The sequence below is a fragment of the Rosa chinensis genome, chromosome 5, assembly GCF_002994745.2.
Source record: "Rosa chinensis cultivar Old Blush chromosome 5, RchiOBHm-V2, whole genome shotgun sequence".
NCBI lineage: Eukaryota > Viridiplantae > Streptophyta > Magnoliopsida > Rosales > Rosaceae > Rosa > Rosa chinensis.
This window is the reverse complement of record NC_037092.1, coordinates 13,066,288-13,087,068: the sequence shown is the minus strand read 5'-3', so window position 1 is coordinate 13,087,068 and position 20,781 is coordinate 13,066,288. Positions and strand designations below refer to the sequence as shown.

At 37.6% G+C, this 20,781-nt stretch overlaps 2 protein-coding genes and 1 long non-coding RNA gene across 3 annotated transcripts; 1 reads left to right on the top strand and 2 right to left on the bottom strand.

Moving 5' to 3' along the window:
• The first annotated feature begins 782 nt into the window (after positions 1 to 782).
• On the top strand, positions 783 to 5,102 carry LOC112166738 (vacuolar protein sorting-associated protein 2 homolog 2). The gene is made up of 11 exons (XM_024303631.2): positions 783 to 950; positions 1,247 to 1,291; positions 1,723 to 1,757; positions 1,844 to 1,894; positions 3,313 to 3,417; positions 3,507 to 3,578; positions 3,741 to 3,812; positions 3,975 to 4,055; positions 4,146 to 4,181; positions 4,287 to 4,372; positions 4,824 to 5,102. Exons 1-11 carry the CDS (start codon positions 911 to 913, stop codon positions 4,882 to 4,884), a joined length of 684 nt encoding a protein of 227 aa, XP_024159399.1. The 5' UTR covers positions 783 to 910; the 3' UTR covers positions 4,885 to 5,102.
• Positions 5,103 to 6,103: 1,001 nt separating this feature from the next.
• On the bottom strand, positions 6,104 to 7,951 carry LOC112166908 (beta-amyrin 28-monooxygenase). The gene is made up of 3 exons (XM_024303843.2): positions 6,940 to 7,951; positions 6,653 to 6,840; positions 6,104 to 6,562 (listed from the first exon to the last, which is right to left on the bottom strand). The coding sequence occupies exons 1-3, from the start codon at positions 7,880 to 7,882 to the stop codon at positions 6,266 to 6,268; spliced, it is 1,428 nt and encodes a 475-aa protein (XP_024159611.1). The 5' UTR covers positions 7,883 to 7,951; the 3' UTR covers positions 6,104 to 6,265.
• Positions 7,952 to 17,303: 9,352 nt separating this feature from the next.
• Positions 17,304 to 19,507, bottom strand: LOC121053169. The gene is made up of 5 exons (XR_005810952.1): positions 19,363 to 19,507; positions 18,832 to 19,239; positions 18,006 to 18,743; positions 17,788 to 17,906; positions 17,304 to 17,654 (listed from the first exon to the last, which is right to left on the bottom strand). It is a non-coding gene; the product is annotated as an uncharacterized LOC121053169 (long non-coding RNA).
• Between the last annotated feature and the right edge of the window lie 1,274 nt (positions 19,508 to 20,781).

The window sequence follows — 20,781 nt, the reverse complement described above, 5'->3', positions numbered from 1 at the left end:
AACATGTAAGAGTTTGGCCCATAAGACAAACGGATCCTAACATAATAATATGCATAGTTAATGAGAGAGTCTCCACCCTAGGGTTAGGGTTTGCATTTGGCTGCAATTCCAGACCCGTTCGGATATGGACAACCCCGACCTGCTTCGATTTCCACTTCGACATCCCCACTGCCAGAGAAGTCACTGGCACCAGTGTCATCGACCCAGCCTGTCGTCTTCCCTACAACATCTCTGGTACCATAAGAGTGGTCATAACCCTGGCAAGCAGCGAAACCCAAGAAGGCTTTAAAACCCTATAGGGCTACTAGAAACCCTAGGAGCTTTGAGAAGAGCAATGAACCAAGTAGAGACTCCAATTCCATCATGCTTAAATCTTGATTCTTCATGTGATTTTGAATTACATGCTTATATTTTCATAACAATATGATCTCTCATGAAAAATAAAATATAAGAAATCTAAATCTTATATAAATCATATAATTTCAATCAATTTAAGTCGGATTGTCTCATTTACTCGTATCTAATTTATTTTTATTTTTATTTTGTTCTTCTTATCGTATGTAGTCCAAAAATATGATGGTAAGTATGAATCTTCGAAGCTAAGCTAGGATTATCTTGGATGAAAAAAGGATCCATTACTATATTGCAAGGGCGACCAGATCATCCCAATAAATTTAATTAAAGAAGGGGCAAATCCAGTCAAAGGCCGAACTCATAACGGCTAGTTGGAAATTTTGCCGTTGTTGGCACGTGCGAACCGGAAACAAAGCAGCACGCTCAACACAACTCACACTCACACTCACTTTCTGTGTCTCTTTCCTTTGGAAGAAGAGGAAGAAGAAGAACCGAAGACACTGGTTTTGTCTCCCAGGCTCTGAAAGCTTCAACTTTTGAGAGATTCTCAGTCACCATGAACCTGAACATCTTCAAGAAGAAGACCTCCCCTAAAGGTTCAATTTTTTCCCTTCTCCTTAGGGTTTTCTGCATTTGGGTTTGTTCTAACTTTACTGAATAGGTCGAGGAACTGTTGAAAAACAAATGGGTTTGTTTCAATTGTTAAAGGGTACACTTTAAGAGTGAAAAGTTGATTCCTTTCGTGATATTTCTCAAAACCCAATGTTTAGAGTTCTTTTTAATTCTCAAATTGAATTGTAAGGTTAATGATTTCCCAGATTTTGAAGCTGTGTGGGTTACCTGTTTGATGAATTGTGAATGAGACTGTTAAATTGGTTTTTTGTTTGAACAGAGGCTCTGAGGTCCAGCAAAAGAGACATGGCTGTTGCTACCAGAGGTATTGTGTTTGCTCTATAGCATTGAGTGCATTCTTTGGAGAAGTTCTTTTCTTTTGTCTTGCTTGAACTTGATTTGGTATGGCTGATGCCCACTAGGTATATGTACATGAGCACGCTGCTTCATTTTCACTTATGGTTTTTTGATATTGGGCATTTTGCATCTTCTTTACTTTTGCCAATTTGATTTCCTGTCATTTCTTTGCTAATATGTGACATATCTACACAAATAAACATGTTAGTCCGTTACTTTGATTTGACGCTTTCGGTTTTCTTCTTTGCTTGTGAAAACAGTCAAGAACTAAAGAATCAATAATCCAAAGTTCCACATTGTGCTGCTTACTGCTACTAAGATTATATTGCATATGTTTGCAACTACAATTTTGGGTCTTTAACCTTCCTATTTGTTTTTATGCTCTCACCCCTTTTGCAGGCATTGAACGCGAGATTTCGTCTCTTCAGTTGGAGGTATATGTACCATTCCAGGAAACCTTTCTGATTGATCATGTTTTCAGGTGCCTTTTTCAATTGTTCTCATTGTTTATGCATTTCAGGAAAAGAAATTGGTGGCAGAGATCAAGAAAACAGCTAAAACTGGAAATGAGGCAAGTTATTACCTGCTTAAATTTGTTTCCTGTTTTAATTCATATGTGCATTAGTTATTACCTGATGGTCAATGCAATAAAGGGAATAATGTTCTGCTACACAGAAAGACTTAATGGCACAGTACCTAATAATGGACACAGACCTTTCTTAGTGTTTGGTAAGGTGTCTAGGTTTTTGATATTCTGAAATTTGGTGCAAACAGAAGGTATTCTGCTCTAGCAGTAAGATTTGATGATGGCATGCATACCACATGAGTGGGGAGAGCCAGCAGTTATAGAGAATGCTTATTTAGCATGAAAAAGGATAATGAACTCTCAAGAAAACATGACAATTGATATCCCTATTTTCTTTGTTTCTGCTTTAGTGATTTCATGTGCAGGTTTACCTTACCATGTTTATCTAATTGCAATTTTCCTTTTTTGCAACCTCCAGTTGTGAAGACGATTACATGCACATAGGGAAGTCATGTCATGTTTCATTTAAAGTATTAGTGGGATTTAGAAGATGAAAATTAGTCAGTCACTGTACCACAGGAAGATCTAGGCTCGTTTCTTAGTGTGTGAGTGAATGATTCTTCAGATATTATGGAAACATAGGAGGAAATTACATATTCCATTACGGTTCACCCTTCTAGGCATGTCCTGTTTCATTTGAAGTATTAGTTTAATTTAGAAGATGAAAATGAGCTGGTTACCGCACCACGGGAAGAGCTAGGCCTGTTTCTTAGTGTATGAGTGAATTATTCTTCAGATATGACGTATTCCATTATGGTTCACCCTTCTAGGCATGTCATGTTTCATTTCAAGTATTAGCTTAATTTAGAAGATGAAAATGAGCTGGTTACTGCACCATGGGAAGAGCTAGGCCTGTTTCATAGTGTATGAGAATAGTCTTCAGATATTATGTATTCCATTATGGTTCACCCTTCCCTTCTAAGCATGTCATGTTTCATTTAAAGTATTAGCTTAATTTAGAAGATGAAAATGAGCTGGTTACTGCACCATGGGAAGAGCAAGGCCTGTTTGTTGTTAGTGTGGGAGTGAAAGATCTTCAGAAACTATGGAAACATAGGAGGAAGTAACATATTCCATTACTGATAGGTTACTGAATAGAGCTGACTTGTTTTCTACTGGTAATGTTTTGAAATTCAATAACTAATAAGATGGTGCTCCTTTAACAAATAGACTATAGAAGATATGCAAAAGAGGACTCCAAATGTATAAGTTATTTATGCCGGACAAAACATTCTGTGTGGTATTGATGGATGATTGTTACATTCACATATTTTTTGGCCATATTGTATGGTTTATGTATTAAGTATAAGCAAACTTTATAGGGTTCCAATCATGTAGCTGAATACAATTACTTTGTCTTAATATTGTTTATTAGAAATGACATTTCTATATGCTCTATCCAGGCTGCCACAAAAATCCTGGCTCGCCAACTTGTTAGGCTACGTCAACAGATTACCAACTTGCAAGGAAGCCGTGCCCAAATAAGAGGCGTAGCTACTCATACACAGGTTACCATCTTATGCGTTGAAATTCAGTTGAAGGATTATGATAGTTATAGTATGTGCACACAGCTAATTGACTGTTCGTCTATTTGCAGGCATTATATGCAAGCACTTCAATTTCCACAGGCATGAAAGGTGCAACTAAAGCAATGGTGGCAATGAACAAGGTATGCATATGAAGAGGATATTTTGGAAGATAAATGTTGGTCAGCTTTACTATTTATTAATACATGATCAATAATGGACCTGTATAGCCATCAAATTTATTATTTCCATCACGGTCCTTTATCGATAAAGTGCTTGTTATCATTATCTGTTTTTCATTTCAGGAAATGCAACCTGCAAAACAAATTAAAGTGATCAGAGAATTCCAGAAGCAGTCAGCACAAATGGACATGACGGTAATACTAGAGTTTTTCAAAATGATTTCCATGTCATAAATTTTCATTTTTGTTATTTGCATGCTGGTTTTATTTTATTCAAATGAACACTTACAATACGAACCAAGAACAAGGGATAGTAATAATCTCATCAAATTTGTACTCATATTATTCTCTATGCAGATTGAAATGATGTCAGAGTCCATTGATGAGACCTTAGACAAAGATGAGGCTGAAGAGGAAACAGAGGAGCTCACTAACCAGGTGGATAGTAGCCTGATTGTACTTTTGTTTTCTTGTATAGGTTGACGCCCTTATCTTATTTGTCTATAATTTGCATGTTTCATTTCTCAGGTTCTCGATGAGATTGGTGTTGATATTGCATCCCAGGTTGGTGTCTTTAAGATAGCTCCCATGAGTTTGCTTGGTTGGTTATTGTTTTTTATCCTTTTGAATTAACTATATTTTAATTATGGTTCTTGTTGTTCCCAACAGTTATCTTCAGCTCCAAAAGGCAAGATTGGATCAAGAAATGGTGAAAATGTTGCACCAAGGAATGCTGCAAATGTTGTTCCGAAGAGGTACGTGCATGATGAAATGTTTATGGGGCTAAAGCCTTTTTGGAATTGTCTGATTACTAATGCTAACTAATGTAGCAATAACGAATAGTTTTCCTTGTTTAACCCAAGAACCTCTGGCATGATCACCATTAACTCTAATCTGTTCTGTATTAAAAAATCATGAATAGCTAACATGCTAAAAGAAACTGTTGCCGCGATAATCTAGAATTCTTTGAGTTTTGAGTCTAATTTAAAGAACAATTGCTCATGGAAGCATGTCACATTAAATTCTTTCATGGAAAGAGAGAACCTGAGTTACATACAATTAACTTTTTTGTTGTTCTGATCTGTGAAGAACCTTGCTCAAGTTTTCCACAAAGAACGTCTTTAGTTTATATATAGACTTTTTTCATGTCTCACATCTGTTTACTACTGTATTGGTTCTAACAAATCTTATTTCAACTGTATGCAGTTCTGAATCTCCTGATGTTGAGGATCTTGAGAAGAGATTGGCCTCTCTGCGACGCATATGATCAATAGGTCATGCATGCGGCACATCCTAGTACGCTGTTTGTGTAAATTTGTCAAATCAAAGCAAATAACATAAAGAAGAGTATTGTAATAGTAGGGTTCATATATCTGTTTCAAGTACTTGAAGAGTCTGCCTTTTAGTAACCCAGTTAGTAGTAGAGCTTGTGGACAGAATGTTTTTTTCTTAATATTACTAATTAGTTGAAATATAATCCTAGTAACAAAGTTGGTTGTTATTTGAGAATATGCGCCTCCTACTCTTTTCTAGTACTAACTGTACTCGAGGGAGTGAACTGTTATCTCTGAAAATAGCTTTCGCAGAACTTCTGTAAGCCTAAGTTCCTTAAAGGCATTGAAACTTTTAGTTTGAAACTTCTTTGGTTTTCGGAAGTGAGGACGGCTTAGACTATCATGTTGGTTTTTCTCTATGCAGGATTATAGTGACTTGAAAACACGAAAATTGTAGAATGAAATTTCTTTGATTATTAAACTAAAAAAAAAACCAAATTCTTTAATACAGTTTCTTCTGCTTCTCAAATTCGGAGGTGACTTTAGATTATTAAACTAAAAAAATCAAATTTGTAATCGAGGGTTCTCGTGATAATCATCATCAAGTTCTTTAGTACACAGTTTCCTCTGTTTCTCATTTTGATTTGTGGGAGAAACATTGTCCTAGGCTTTGACCTCTAGTTTGTTTCTTTCATCATAAAGATAAACAAGAAAAATCACCAATTTCTTTAAGTTAGGAAATGTTGGTCTTTATATGTGCAGGATATAATTAGCCCCAAAAAAATATATATGCACGATCATAGTGTTGATTCCCAAGTCCCAAAGTGTGAATAATTGGGGTGGTACCATTTGTTCTCTTTCTATTTTAAATTCACCCTCTCTTGTTTTCCTCGGCCAGTCCTATATTAAAATTATGAGATGGTCAGTAAGTGAGCTGATAGTCAACCTTAGGAGTCCCTGAGAGTCAATATCAGCAGGCCAACCTTAGCAACTAGCCAACTACAATTGTTTGGGATGTTTTTACCTTTTAGGACTAGATTGTGAGTTTGTTGCAGAAAAGTATTGGTTGAAGATACAGTACTAGTGTATCCATAAATAGCTTGTCCAGTTTTCAAGTTAGGAGATTTGGTTGTAATCAATTTCTGCAGAAAGCAATGGCCAACTGAACCATATAATTTCAGTGGAGGAAAAAGGGAAAAAAAAGAATACAAATATTGAAAAGGGCTATATAATTTGCTTATGAGGTAATCACATGATATTGCAATTCATTACTAAACCAAAAAAGAAAAAGAAACAAATAAAAAGGCTTTCTGGTGTCACCAACCACTTATGCTGTGGTATCAGTGGAAGCTCAGAACAGAGAAAATTTGATGCCTAGTGACGTGTAAGGCGAATGGGAAGTCCTTTTTCTGGTGTTGGCATCATATCACCCGTGATCTTTTCTTTGGGAAAAACCACTTCCCACTTGAACCTCTTGACCACATTGTGAACAAAAGTGAGTATTGCAAGCCTAGCGTACTCTTTTCCAGGGCACATTCTTGGTCCTCCTCCAAATGGGACAAATGTGTATGGTGGGAATGCGCTTACATCATCGTATCTCGAGGGGTCGAACTTTTCCGGGTTGGGGAAGTAGTCCGGGTTCATGTTTGTTGTGCTAACAGTCCAATATACCTGCAACAAAAATCGAGACTTACTTAGCAACTTAAGTCGGAAATGAAGCCGATCATGAACAACATTTACTAGTATGATGTGTATATGTACCTTCCAGCCCTTAGGAATGGTGTAACCGGCATATTCAAAATCGGTCAAGGCCTCTCGGAATGTTCCCTGAAGTGGCGGGGTGAACCTCATCACCTCATATATGACATTCCAGGAGTACTTCATCTTGTTCAAGTCATCCCATTCCAAAAGTTGTCCTGGCTTCTTTGACTCTGCCACCTCCATTTGTTCTGTTTTCATCACAACACAAAACCCCAATAAGAATATCATTGAGGAAAAAAATATATATATAAAGTACAACTGGGTTATGAAGTTGTGAAGGGAATTACCTGCTAGGACCTTGGCATAGATATCAGGCCTCTCTCCTACATATTTCATGAAGAAAGTCATGGCAGTAGCCACAGTACTATACCCAGCAGTCAACAAACCCATCATCTTATCAGCAATCTCAGCCTCAGGCATGTGTTGCCCAGATGGATCACTTGCCACAATCATATGTGTCAAAATATCCATCATGGGCGCTCCTGATGCCATTGCAGCCTTCTTCTCCTGAATCACAGTCTTCAACTCCTTCCTGATTGCATCAGCTGCTTTTGTTGCCTTGTGGAAAATGGTTCCCGGGAAGTTCACAATAAGTGAGTGCATCCCTACAGTCACGTCATCAAAGTTCTCCACAAGCCTAGCAATCCTCTCCGGCTCATCAATCCCCAAGAAGAATCTACAGGCAAGACTTAGAGTCAGAGTCTTGGCCAGAGGGTAAGCCAAGACCTGGTTCTTGCCTTCCCAGTAGATCTTCATTTGTTCTTGTGTGATTGAGTCCATTTTCCCCAAGTACCTCATCAGTGCTTCCGGCTTAAGAAAACCCGGTGACCTTAGTACTTTCGCCTCTTCGTCGCGAGCAGGCTGTTTCGGAGCAGGAGCAGCAGCTGCAGCAGCCTTGTATGACCTGAACATCTTCTGCATGGAGTGTGGTCGAAATGCAGTGAAGTATTTTTGCTCATTGGTGAAGAGAAATTTGTGTCCATTCGGTCCACAAATGACAGCGGTTTTCTCCCCAAGAATCTTGGTCTTGAAGATGTCAGGGGAGTACCTCTTCATCCTCTTGAACACAAAGTTTTCCGGCTTGCCAAAAAGAAACTCAAGAGTTTCTCCCACAATAGGCCACCCCATGCTTCCTGGTGGGAGGTTCTTGCCATCTTCGGATTTGAATGCGAAGAGGGCAAAGGCGAAGAGTGCAGCACCTAAAGATAGAACAAGGTAAAGGGTCTCCATGGTTGGTGCTTGAATAAGATTTTAATTGCTAGCTGAGATTGAGAAAAGCAGATGGTTAGGCAGCTTGGGTAACTGGGGTTTATAAAGGGTTAAATCCCGGATGGTAGCACGCCAAAACTTAAAGTCGTCAATGTTGAATTTTCAGAAGTGGGGATCAGTTTTCTCATAAAATATTACAAGTTGTAGATGCCACGGTTTTGGCTTGTGCTTGTAATCTTATTATGCACTGCAAACTGATCAATATTGAAAATTGACACTATCTCCGATTTTGAAAATTTATGGGACTCTCGGCTATTGAAACTTCAGAATTAGTTTTATCAAATCGATAACAGAATGTTCACATCATACTATCATCTCTCGATGCAACGGAAAGAGTTACTAGTAGAAGCAGAGAGCCGTGTTATAGTCTTATAGGTGATCTTATTGCACCGTTCGTAACAAATTATTTTTCTCTTAACATATAAGCTAATCTAACTACTCTTATACCATAATATTTTTTTACTAATAATGCTGCAATAAAATCTGAAACTCTGTTGAATTTGTTTTGATAATGACTAGGTTTTGATATTTACCCGACAGGTGTGGACCTGCTCCAACATTAGTTGATGCCAAGGTCTGTCTTGATCTTATTCGAAGGCGTGTGATTCTCCTCACCCACCAAGTCACAAGTCACTGCTGGTCATTAGTATCTTGAAAGTGTCTGGGGCTCCTCTCCACACATGTGCTGCCAAATTTTACCATCTTTTTATAGAGTTAAACGTAACATCATGATGTTACCAAGAATGTTTTTAATGGGGAAGAAAATGTTGATACCATGATGAGTTGTCCCAAATAGTGGACCTACAGGTAATGGACGCAAAACCAGAAAACAAATTACTTATTTTGTTCGGTAATATCTAACTTATTTAAGTCCCCTGCCTTTGTATCAAGGACTAAAATTTCAAAAATATCTGTGAAATATCACTGATATTTTTGTTTTTGGGAGGGTCCAAAATTATCGTGATATACCGGCTACATTTCAGTCGATATTTGCGGAATTCCTGAAATTTCGTGAAATATCGAGATTTTCTTGATATTTTGGTGAAATCAGAGATGATTTCGGAAAATTCCAATAGCCTCTGCCTAAAATTCAATCAAAAAGCCACAAAGTCACCAAGGTACAAACCTTGGTCACCAAGTTGCCATTTTACTATTTGAGAGCCTTAGCCAACTATGCTACACACTTATATGTGTAATAGTTCCGACATTGTAATATATATTTCATTTTGGCTACGAATCTGAAACTTTGGTCCATATCCAATTAATAACTAACTTTGAATAATCATTTACATGTTGAATAAATTTTACCAAATGTTCAAAAAAATTTACACCAACATTTCAAATTTTAATCTTATAAATAGTTCAAAATTTCATTCACTCTTTGCACTAAAGGAAACTACAAGTTTCTTTCTTTACTTCTTTCTCCTACTACTTCTTCACTCTAAAATTTTGATAAGTATAGCTTAAGTAAGTATAGATGCTTATTTCTAAAATTTTCAGAGTTGTCGACCATTCAACATTTACCATTTCATCTTAGATTATTACAAATTACTATATAACAATGTTTATTCAAGGTTTTCTTTTCATATATAGTAGACAATTGATTAAATAAACATATCTAAAAATTTCATTTAAAATTTTCATGTTTTTCTTCAAATTTCCATCATTTTTCTTGATTATTTACCAAAATCGATATTTCCGTCGAAATTTCCATTTCCAGAACCATCGATATTTCCTCGAAACTCGATATTGTGGTCATGCCTTTGTATACCTCATTCTCATGCTTTCCCATACGGAGGCCTAGACATACCGAAGTTTAGGCCAATCGAGGCCAAGTTAGACACCGAGGTGGGTTGACACCCCAGAAGTTAGGGCATAATGAGGTGACACCCTAGATCTCGGGGCTAAAGCTAGGATTAGGAGATCGAGCTTGATCTCCCCTCGCATTTCTATAAGCACTAGCCTTTACCATGGTTGAAGGTAAGCACTATTCTTTTCTTCAAAACTCCATTCAACTGCTCAAACAGTCATCTAACTTATACATTTAAGCTAGCGTGTTTGCCGACATTGCGCCTATCACTCTGAAAACCTCTCGATCTGTTTCTTACTCTTGTAGGTTGTTGCCATGAAACCTCTCCGGTTTGAGGAAGAAGATCACCGAGGTCAGACTCCCAGTCTCACTCAAGCAGAAAATGCGTACCTCCACACCACAAGCTTTACACAGCACATGATCCATCATTGACTGATTGATGCCGAAATTTTTCATCACCTCTTGAAACAAATGTTTAAAGGCCAGGGCATCTTTATACGTGAAAGAGCTTGGCCACCAAAAGATAGAAATCCACCAAAGCATGGAACTAGATTAAACCCTCAACGAGAAGCTTTCAAGTCACCTTCTATATAGAATTCGGAGAAACCATTTGCAAAAGCAAGAGAGAACTACCATTCTATTGGAAGTACTTCGACGTCTTCCATCATTTTTATTGTACAAATAAAGAATGCTTGATCGCCTTGTGAAGCATGCCTAACAAAGAAGAAATGTTTAGGTACATATCCATCAAATGAAGTAATCTCACTTCTATTATACATATCAAATCAGCAAGCGAGATTTCGAGGTTAATTATTTGTTTAAGTAATAAAGAGTGGAACACGCCCCCTATTTTCTATGGCATGGTCAAAAAAGAAAGTGAAAGGATTTGGAAGTTTGGATTCACGTAGATATATGCCTAAAAAAAAATACAAAGAAACGAGTAGTTGAGGTAGTCCTGCAGCTAAATTGGATTCAAGTAGTATTTAAATTTTTAAAGAGCTCATTATTTACTCGATGAAAATTTGATGAATAAAACTATATGGTGGGAATCTATGGAATTTGTTGTACTATATAGAAAGCATACCATTAGGACCTAAAACTCGAGAAATTATTTTCTTTAAGTAAAATATTTCATACGATTCCATTTGTTAGTAACTTAATTTCCTAAATTACAAACTCACATAAAATTAACATGCATGCATCCAAGTTGCTAGTTGCTACGTACATATATTGTCTTGTCAAACATTTAACATGTTATGTTGTTTCAAATATAATATATAGTCTAAATTAGAAACACGCATGCACAATAACATAATACATCACACTATTCAATTTACTATTATTTTCCATTTTTCTTGCATTTCAATGCTCCAAAACTTGTACATCTTCCTGGTGTCTTACTCATATTCTCGCTAAAATGTGCATGCTTGAATCAGATTTTGTAGTTTCTATATCAGCAAATCGATCCTATTTAAGATATGAGAGTAGTCCGAGGCTTTGAGCTATGAAGTTCAGCATATGTTACACGATGAACACATTTTAGATCTGTTGTAACGGGCAGGTAGGTACGAAACAAAATAGGTACGTACGTAAACGCAAACAAATTACGAAAGCAAACGCATTATTCCCCGGTCACTAGTCACCACCCCACAACCCCTTTTTTCCCTACAATGCAACGATCTGTATGGTAGAATTTTCCTTATATATATATATATATATTCCCACTAGCATGTGACATTCTGTGGGCAAATGTTTCCAACTTCATAAAACCAGAAATTAGTTATCTAGATTCAGTGAGCTTAGCATTTTATTATTTTTATACGGTCAAAGTTTGCCACCTTAATATTATAGTTTTAATTACATTTTCTCGGCTCTTGTGGACGTGAAGAAGCTAGCTAGGGTTTCATATATTAACGTCTTAGATCAGCTCGAATTAAGTCATAAATATATAGACGTCTTGGACTGGGAGCTTGATATGCTCCGAATAATATGATAGAAAAAATGTTCAAAGGGATGCAGAAATTATCATTTCAAATTTTCAGAGGTCGAAGATTGACTCAAATACAGGAACAAAGAGGAGACTTTTTTTTTTTCCTTCTTTTTTTTTTTGAGAATACAGGAACAAGTCTCTTATGTCATCATGATTTTTGAAGATCTTTTTTTTTTTTTTTTTTTAATGATTTTGTGTTTCTGTTTGAAGGTTTTCTCAGGGCTGGATGAGTTTCCATGTAAATAGGCGAAATATTATAAGGTTTCATCATCACTATTGTTAAGTGTATAGTCTCTCTGATATACGTTTCTAGTGTGACTCTACGCTTAGAGCAGATGCACCCATGCACTGATTGGGTGACTAATTGGGCAATTGTTAGCAAATGGGCAATGCACCAATGAAAAATTGCCTGACTAATTACTGGGGCCCACGTGGGGACCAGCTGCCTGGGCAATTGGATGACCAATTCTTGCCCATCAATTTGCCCGACTGATTGGGGTGGGCTCCACATCTTGCACAAATGTCATTGCTTGTAGACACAAATTTGGGAAATGGTTCTTTATTCACAGTCGTTGGATCTCAATCAGATGGCTGTAATTAAATACCAATGGTAATGTTTCTTTTTTCACCTAAAAATTAATTCAAAAGTTTTAAAAAAAATCTCAAATGGATTGGTCAGTGACATGGTCAGTGACATGGTCAGTTACATGGTCAGTGACATGGTCAGTTACGTGACCAGTTACATGGTCAGTTACGTGACCAGTTACATGACCAGTTACAGTTACTTGGTCAGACATGGTCAGTGACATGGTCAGTTACATGGTCAGTGACATGGTCAGTTACATGGTCAGTTACATGGTCAGTGACATGGTCAGTTACGTGACCAGTTACATGGTCAGTTACGTGACCAGTTACATGACTAGTTACAGTTACTTGGTCAGTGACATGGTCAGTTACATGGTCAGTGACATGGTCAGTTACATGGTCAGTTACGTGACTAGTTACAGTTACTTGGTCAGTGACATGGTCAGTTACATGACCAGTTACATGACTACTTGATTAACATATGCATTAATTTTTTATTAAATTAACATTGTATGATTATTCTAATTGTTAATTGTTTAGTAATTAAATTATAAGTTTAATGAATTATTCAAATTTGAAGTGTGAATAGCGGATTGGCAGGCAAATTGCCTTTCATTGGTGCATTGTATAAGCTGAAGGCAATTGCCAATTTGAGATGAATAGTGGATTGGTAGTACCAATTTGGTTAGCAAATCAGCAATTGCCCTTGGTTCATGGGTGCATTTGCTCTTAGGAGACAAATCAAAACCACCACACTCCTCCACCAATGAACACTTAATTGACACAACCAATAATTTTGATGCTTTGTTTAGTTATAATGTCATGCTCTACAAAAGGAATCGTATTTTCATGGTCTATGTATACATGTATATATTTTGTGTTTTTTATTTTCCTGTATGGTCCGCAATCACATTTGCAAAATGTTAAAGAAATTTCATTCATGAGCCGGGTAGAAATGAGTGAGCAGAATGCATGACTATAAATTGAATTGAAAGAGTAGCTAGAATAATGATGATGGCTTTCCTGAGTTCCATTCCTAGTGTAAATGTTCCCACTAACATCTTTGTAATATCTTAGGTCAAATGAAACGTCCTTTTCGGCATGCGAGTGTGGACATTTGATACTTGACAATGCTACTACTAGCTTCTCTTGAATATATATCATCCATACATGTACGTGTTTTGTGTCTTGCCATTTTCGTTCATCAGTCCCTCTCGATTCCTACAGAAAGGTAAGACCCTTGCTGGGATTTGCTTGCACATGCAAGTGTTCACATATGAACACGAGGCTAGTATAGATAGATAGATAGATAGCATAACAATCGACATGTGTGGATAAATGTAAGCGTGCAAGTTAGATTATAAATTTGAATCCACTAAAATAAATTCCAATTGTGGTATATTCAAATTGAATCCGAAATTTTGAAAATAGAATTAGCATTGAAATATAGTTTCTGTTTCGAAATTATCTGATTGGCATTGCAAACACCTTATATATAGTGTCTAATCTGTCATCCATAACACACACACCCGAAGCCCTATACTTGATATCAACTTAAACACAGTATTCTTAAACAAAATTAAAGATCCCAAATTCACATTAGGTGAGCGAATAGCAAAGTCTCTCTCTTAAAACCTTAGGCGTCCTTCATCAAGACTATAGGACATGTCGTGTCGGACGGGCTGGAATGGACCGGGTGTTCGATGCTAGATGGATGTCCAGTCGGTGTGACGACGACATCCTGACTTTGCTGTCCGGGTCTCGCGAAAGTCTTGCCTGTGGTGGGTTCGTCGGTTGGCAAGCGGGGCTGGTGTCGATCTCTCTAAGGGCAGAGTGACGACGGTGGAAGGTGTGGTCGCTTGGAGGTGACAAGACGGTGGGGATGATGACAGGATCTGAATGGAGAAGACCGGATCAGACTCCGATCCGATTTAGTTTGTTTGGAGTCATTCGATGGAGGGGGGTGGTTGAAGGAGGTGGTGATGCTTGCTGGCGTATTGGCGAAGACAGAGGGATGTCGAGATCGATTACCAACGTTTGCTCGGAGCGACGGGTTAGCTGCCGATGGTGCGACGGCTGAGACTCTGCTCGTGCAATGGTAGCACTGTGCTACAGGCGGTCGGCTTTGTTGACTGGGCCTTGTCTGACCTAGTGAAGCGACGAACCATTTACTTGATTAAATGGACTTCTAGTGGCAGGATGAAATTGAGTATCACCGGATTTATTTCCGTGCGGCAATATAGTGGGAAACTGGTACTATTTGCAATGATACTTCTTCATGATAGAGTTATCTTTCTGGTATGTCACCGCTATTAGTGCTGTCAATTCCGACACGACCCGATAATACGACTCGAAACCCGCACAAAATAAAGCGGGTTGAACTCGCACGATTAAAAAGCGGGTCGGCGGTGAGTCAACCCGCCATGACCCATTTAATAAATGGGTTGGTCACGGGTCAACCTGCTAACACGAAGTGAACCCGTCTAACTTGATTGTGCTATGTTTTTTCTTGAAATTTTGGACGTTCGGAGGATTTAATTATTTATAAATTATATATAATTATTTATATTCTTCGTTTTGTAGAGTTTTTAGTGAATTTAATTAATTTATGCATTTTTTTAGTTAAATGGGTCCCATTGTTAAAGCTTAAATATGTCATTTTGTCTAACAAGGCATGACTTATTTATTAAATGGGTTAAGCGGGTTGAAAACGGGTAACCCGTTTGATAAACAGATTGGGTTTGAGTTTAAATTTTTGACACGATTATTAAATAGGTTGGATTTGAGTTTATATCTTGCAACACGACAAATACCTTGACCTGACACGAACCCAACCCGACATGACCCATTGACAGCCCTAACCGCTATGTTAAAACAAATATAGTAGTCATTCGTACACTCTTTGCTAATTGGTGCTTGTTAGAATACATAGATTTTGTAGAGAATCTTGGTACTATTTCAGGATATTCTCTTTATGCTTATTGTAATCTAGGGTTCAAGCTCTATGTCCCCCCTTTCATCAAGGTTTGAGGGCAACAGCACCAGCCCCATTTCCAAAAAAAAAAAAAATTTACTAGATATAATTGTACAATTGTATTGTTTGATTAATAGAACATTACCGTGTTCTTGGATTAATAGAACTACTATAGATGTCATCAACTTCACTCATAAAAAATTAAACTAAATAAATAGATGTGAAACTTTTAGGCCTCGTTTGGTTCACGAAAAGGAAAATAATTCCTTTGTCTTTCCCATGGGAAGGGAAGTGAAATTTTCTAACAACTTTTCATTCTGGTGTTTGGTAATGTAAGGAAAGTTGTTAAAAAGTTTGTAAATGATGTAATAAGATAATATGTTATGAGTAATAAATGTAAGAAAAGAATGAGAGAAAGTGATATCTTTGGAGTTCGGAAGGAACCACTTTCTCCCTTATTTTTCCTTCATTCAAGAAATGATTTCATTTCTTTTTGCATCCCAAATGCAGGAGGAACAAGTTTTTCTTTTCTGATGCGTACTTTAGGAACATGACCTTAGTTGAGCTGGATCTGTTTGTTTGCTAAAAGTAAGTGGTCTTTTCTAATTAATCTTGAAATGAACGTCCTTCTAATTAATCTTGAAATGAAAGAGATTAACGAAACGCTCAAACACATGATTATGAGACTCACACGTGCAAATCATTGTTAACTTAGGACGACTTAATTAACTAAGTTGCAACTTGCACTAGCAGCCAGCTACTCATTAAGTATAATATGCAATTAGCTTAAGGTCAGTTTGTTATTTTATTAAATTTAACCCTGAACGTGCAGATTGATTTACTATTGGCATAGGACCAAATTATAAAATAAATTTGTTAATAGATATTGAATAGAGGTTGATCGATCACTATTGAAAATACTCTTTTATTTATAAATTTTTCGCACATCGTCTGGATTACCATCTATAAGTTATCTATGATACAATCTCTGGGAGAGTATGGGGAGATTGTGGCCGATATCACGGACAGATTTAGCCGGATACCGTGTAGCTAAGATATATATTAATTACTGATTAGACCGCAAGATTATAATATCTGCTCATTAATTAGCTTGCTTGTTATTGCACATGCAGCAAGTGTAATGTTAATATTTTCCGTCGCATAGAAGACGGACGATCCTAAATGACTCATGAATTATCTAGTAATAGATATCCCGCGCAATACTGCGGGTATATGTATATATTTTTCATTACACGATGTATATTTACATATTTCAAAAAAGTTGATAGAAATTTGTAATATCCATGATGATAATGTACACAACTAGTGCAAAAAAGTTGATAAAAATTTCAATAGCACTAAAAATACTGTATACGAGCAATAATTTGAGACTTAAATCTAACTGATTAAACACTTGGTGGGGTCTGATGCATGTGGTAATTTAGAGAAAATGGCTCAAACAGTATCTCACCTTTTTCTCATTCTAAACTTTCGTACCTCACCCTCTAAAATTATCAGATTGGTATATAAGGTTTTCACCCCGACCCAATTTTGGCATCTAGAGCTGTTAGCTCCGTTACGTTGCCATCCACGTGGCACATATTGAGGGGTATTTTCGTACCTTCCTGTATTCCTGCCATTTCAATGACATACATTCTCTCCTTTTTTCCTTTGACCAATTTGTTGCCAATTTTGAAGTCCATTCCTTTGACCTATTTGCCTCCAATTTGGATGAGAATGGTTATTCTCTCCATCAGAGGACTAAAGTATATATCAATTTGGTACCTCATGTTTTGACCCCGACCCAAAAAGAGTGCCTCTAAGTTTTGAAGTTCTGTTTATCATACTATGGCACTATGTCACAAACTATGCAACCAAACTGATAAAAATAACATGACTTGAAATAAAGCTTGCATTGCCACAAAGTCTCAAATACAATTGTTATCTCAAAAGGCACAAATGCATTAAATTTGGAACAGCAACATACAAAAACATACGTCATTTGTGTGAATAAGACAAGAAATTGAAATAAAGCCACAGAAATCTATTCTAATCCCATAACTATTCTCTATTCATCTGAAGTAGCTGGTGATGGAGGGGCATTCTTTGGCTTGTGCTTTCACTGTGCTAGTGATTTGAACCTCGTATGCTTAAATTGGGGCATGGATGAGCCTTCTTGAGTAGTACTGGTCTGGAAAAATTGAGTGGGCAAAAATGCAGGTTGGGACTCTTGCTGTTATGCAATGTGAGCTTCATTGTGTGTCACATTCATTGTACCCGATTCTTCCACATGCACAGCTTCCTCATGCTGCACATTCTCTGCACCATGTTCTTGCACATTCACCTATTCCTCCTGCTGGACATTATTTTCTTCCTGATATCCCAAAATACAAATCAATATAACTTCACTATGAAGTCAAATGAACATTAATTCAATTCAACAGTACACACAACAATCAAAGTCCAAATCAATTCATTTCAACAGTGACCATATCCTCAAATCATACCTGATTCCTTGATTTGCAGGTCCTCCTATTGTGGCCCTTTTTCTTGCATATTATGCAAGTAACCTAGGAATAATACAACTTAGGTAACTTGGTTGTGCCAGGAGGTGGTGCTACCTCACCTACAATTATTTAAAGGCAATATGCCTAACAGTTAGTGACAAATGCAAAGAATCATAAAACATGAGCTAGAAACGAAAGTGAACATTTCATAGGCTAACCTGGTTCTTTGTTTCAAGCCATTTGAGGCCTCCCAGGCTGCCTCCTATACAAAGGAGGGGCAATTGGCCTATGTATCTTCTCCCACTCAATGACTCCAGCAATTAGAAAGAGGACTGGCTCATATGCTTTCATATAAACATCCTTGGTAAAATAGTCATTAACAAAATCATCATGGGACTTTCCTAGTGAGAATATGGCAGCTACTGCATGGCTATATGGTATCCCAGAGACATCCCACCTCATGCAAGTTCAGGTCTTTAAATCCAAAGGTACTAAATGAGCTGCAACCACACCAATTTGGCAAGCTACACCCCTCCCTTGAATCTCAAACCTCCAAGGACTTGATTGTATAGCTCTGTATTCACTGCTCCACTCTACTTCCTTCTTCAGTGTCTTTTCCATTCTTGGCCCAACTTTACAACTTCATCTACCCCCAGATGCCCTCCTATTTGCCATCCTCACCATAGTTAGTGTCCGAACTTCTTCCAAACAACTCAAGATTGGCTTCTTCCTTGCCTGGAGAATACTATTGTTGAAGCTCTCACTATGGTTATTGAACAGCAAGTCATATTTGAATTTGTGATCAAAGTGTGACTTTGACAAGTGGATTGCAGTCTATCCATGCATCATTGCCATGCTGAGACTGAACTCTTCTTCATGTCCTCCCATTGCTGCTGTGAATGTATTTAGCGTACAGCTCCTAGCAACTACCCACATCTTTTGCTTCAACTCCAAACCTTTAAACATAGTTATAAAACCAGTTAAAAATTCCTATCATTTTGTTAGTTAACCAAGTTATGTAGGGTTAAATGAAAAAATACATACCGCTGTGTCCATCATTTTTAAAGTTGTTATGCAAGTATCTCACACAATGCCTATGTGCTGCATTTGGAAACAACTCTTTGATTGCTTGCTCAAGTGCTTTTTGTTTATCACTCACTTCATTGCCTTGGCCTTTTCTCTACAGCACATTTGGTAGTCCACCTCCATACCAAAGTCCTTGTTGATTGCATTCTGCATGCCTTCTCTAGTCCAATTTGGATTAGTCATAAAAAAATCAGCATACTCCTCTGCTATGAGGGGTGCATGCATCTGAAACACCTTCTCCTTAATACTGGTACACTTGTGCTCAGTTTGAATGCTTCTAATGTAGATTGTTGGATTTGACTTGTCTGTTGTAGATACATATATTCTCCAAGGACACTTTGGAGATGTTACACACTTGGCACAGACCTTGTAAAAAAGCCACAAATGCAATCAAATTATTCACACAAAAAAAAAAAACATAAACTAATCAAGGGACATAATGTGCTGCTGTATTACAAAAAAATAAAAACCAAGTAAAAAATGACACACCTTGTGTCTTAAATTGGTAGGGAACCTGATTTCCTTCTTTGTCAACATTGAATGCTTCCTAATGACTGCCTTGAAAACCTTTAAGCTTGCAAATTCCATACCCAATTCAAAAGTTGGGTCTTTTATATCTTCTTTTTGTTTGAACTCTCTCTACCCAGAATATCTTCTCCTGCACTTGACATGAAAGTTCCCTCTATCATTCCCATTGTCATCTGAAGAACCATTAAGGCTTCTCAAACCATCTGATTCACTTCTACCCTCCACTAATATAATCCCTTCAAATCCCATGTCATCCCACTCATGCACCCTGGTGGTATCTCCATCCACATTGTGATTAAAGTCAATGTCATCATCCTTTGAATTAATATCATAGTTTGAATCAACAATACCCTTAAAGTTAGGGTCATCTGAATATGTGCTGCTGTCAAAAGACACTTCCAAGTCTTCTTGCTGTCTTGAGGTCTCTCCTCCAAATCTGGTTGAGTACCTTCTTTGCATATGATTCTTTGGTCTTGCCTTCTTCTTCTTCTAAGGTGCAGAATCATCATGGTCTTCAATTGGCCTCTTACCCTTCTCAACTTGTCTTTTTCTTCTACTTACTAAAGCTCCCTCAGCCCTATCACTGTGTGGTCCAATATCTTCACTAGCTGGCTCTTCAGGCCCTTGTCCTATAGGCCTATCCTCTGCCCTATGTCCCATTTCTGCATTCCCAGGCCCATTCTCATTAACAGCCTCATCAGGACCATCCTCCAAAATCACAACCTCATGCACAAACTATGGATCCCAATCTTCCTCACTTGGCTCATCATCCCCATCAGAAAATACAATCCCTTATTCAATATCATCAATCCACCACCCTAAAAAGCCAGTGTGATCTAGGTTTTCTACAAACACATCCAGCTCATCATCCAAAAATACCCTTCTTTCCCTTGTACACACTATGTACATCTCCAGCATCTTTGTACTTTTAGGAACAAACCTACACATATCCAATGCTTCCTTATCATTGGTTATAGAAAGAAAGCCACTCCCAGGTTCACTACCTGGGATCCTAAACCAAAATTGCATTGTTTAGGGGGAAGGGGTGGCCGCGCGAGGGTCTTCATATCCAATGTCATGAACCCAGTATATCAAACCAGTCATGGACATCTTGTCCGGGTCTACACCATCAACAAACAAGAACTCCCCCTCTATACTGCCTATTACACCCATTCTCATTGTGAAATCTACCTCCGTGGTAGATTTTCATAGTGAACGCATTAGGATTTGCATCAACAAAATCAGCAACCAATTTATTAAACATTGTCCACATTAAGCATATGTTTTGCAGAAAAATTCATAAACCCTGAACTTGCAGACCCGTTATACCCTCATTTGAAGCCTTAAAATATTGTACCCTAGTTATGACTGTCACCAACC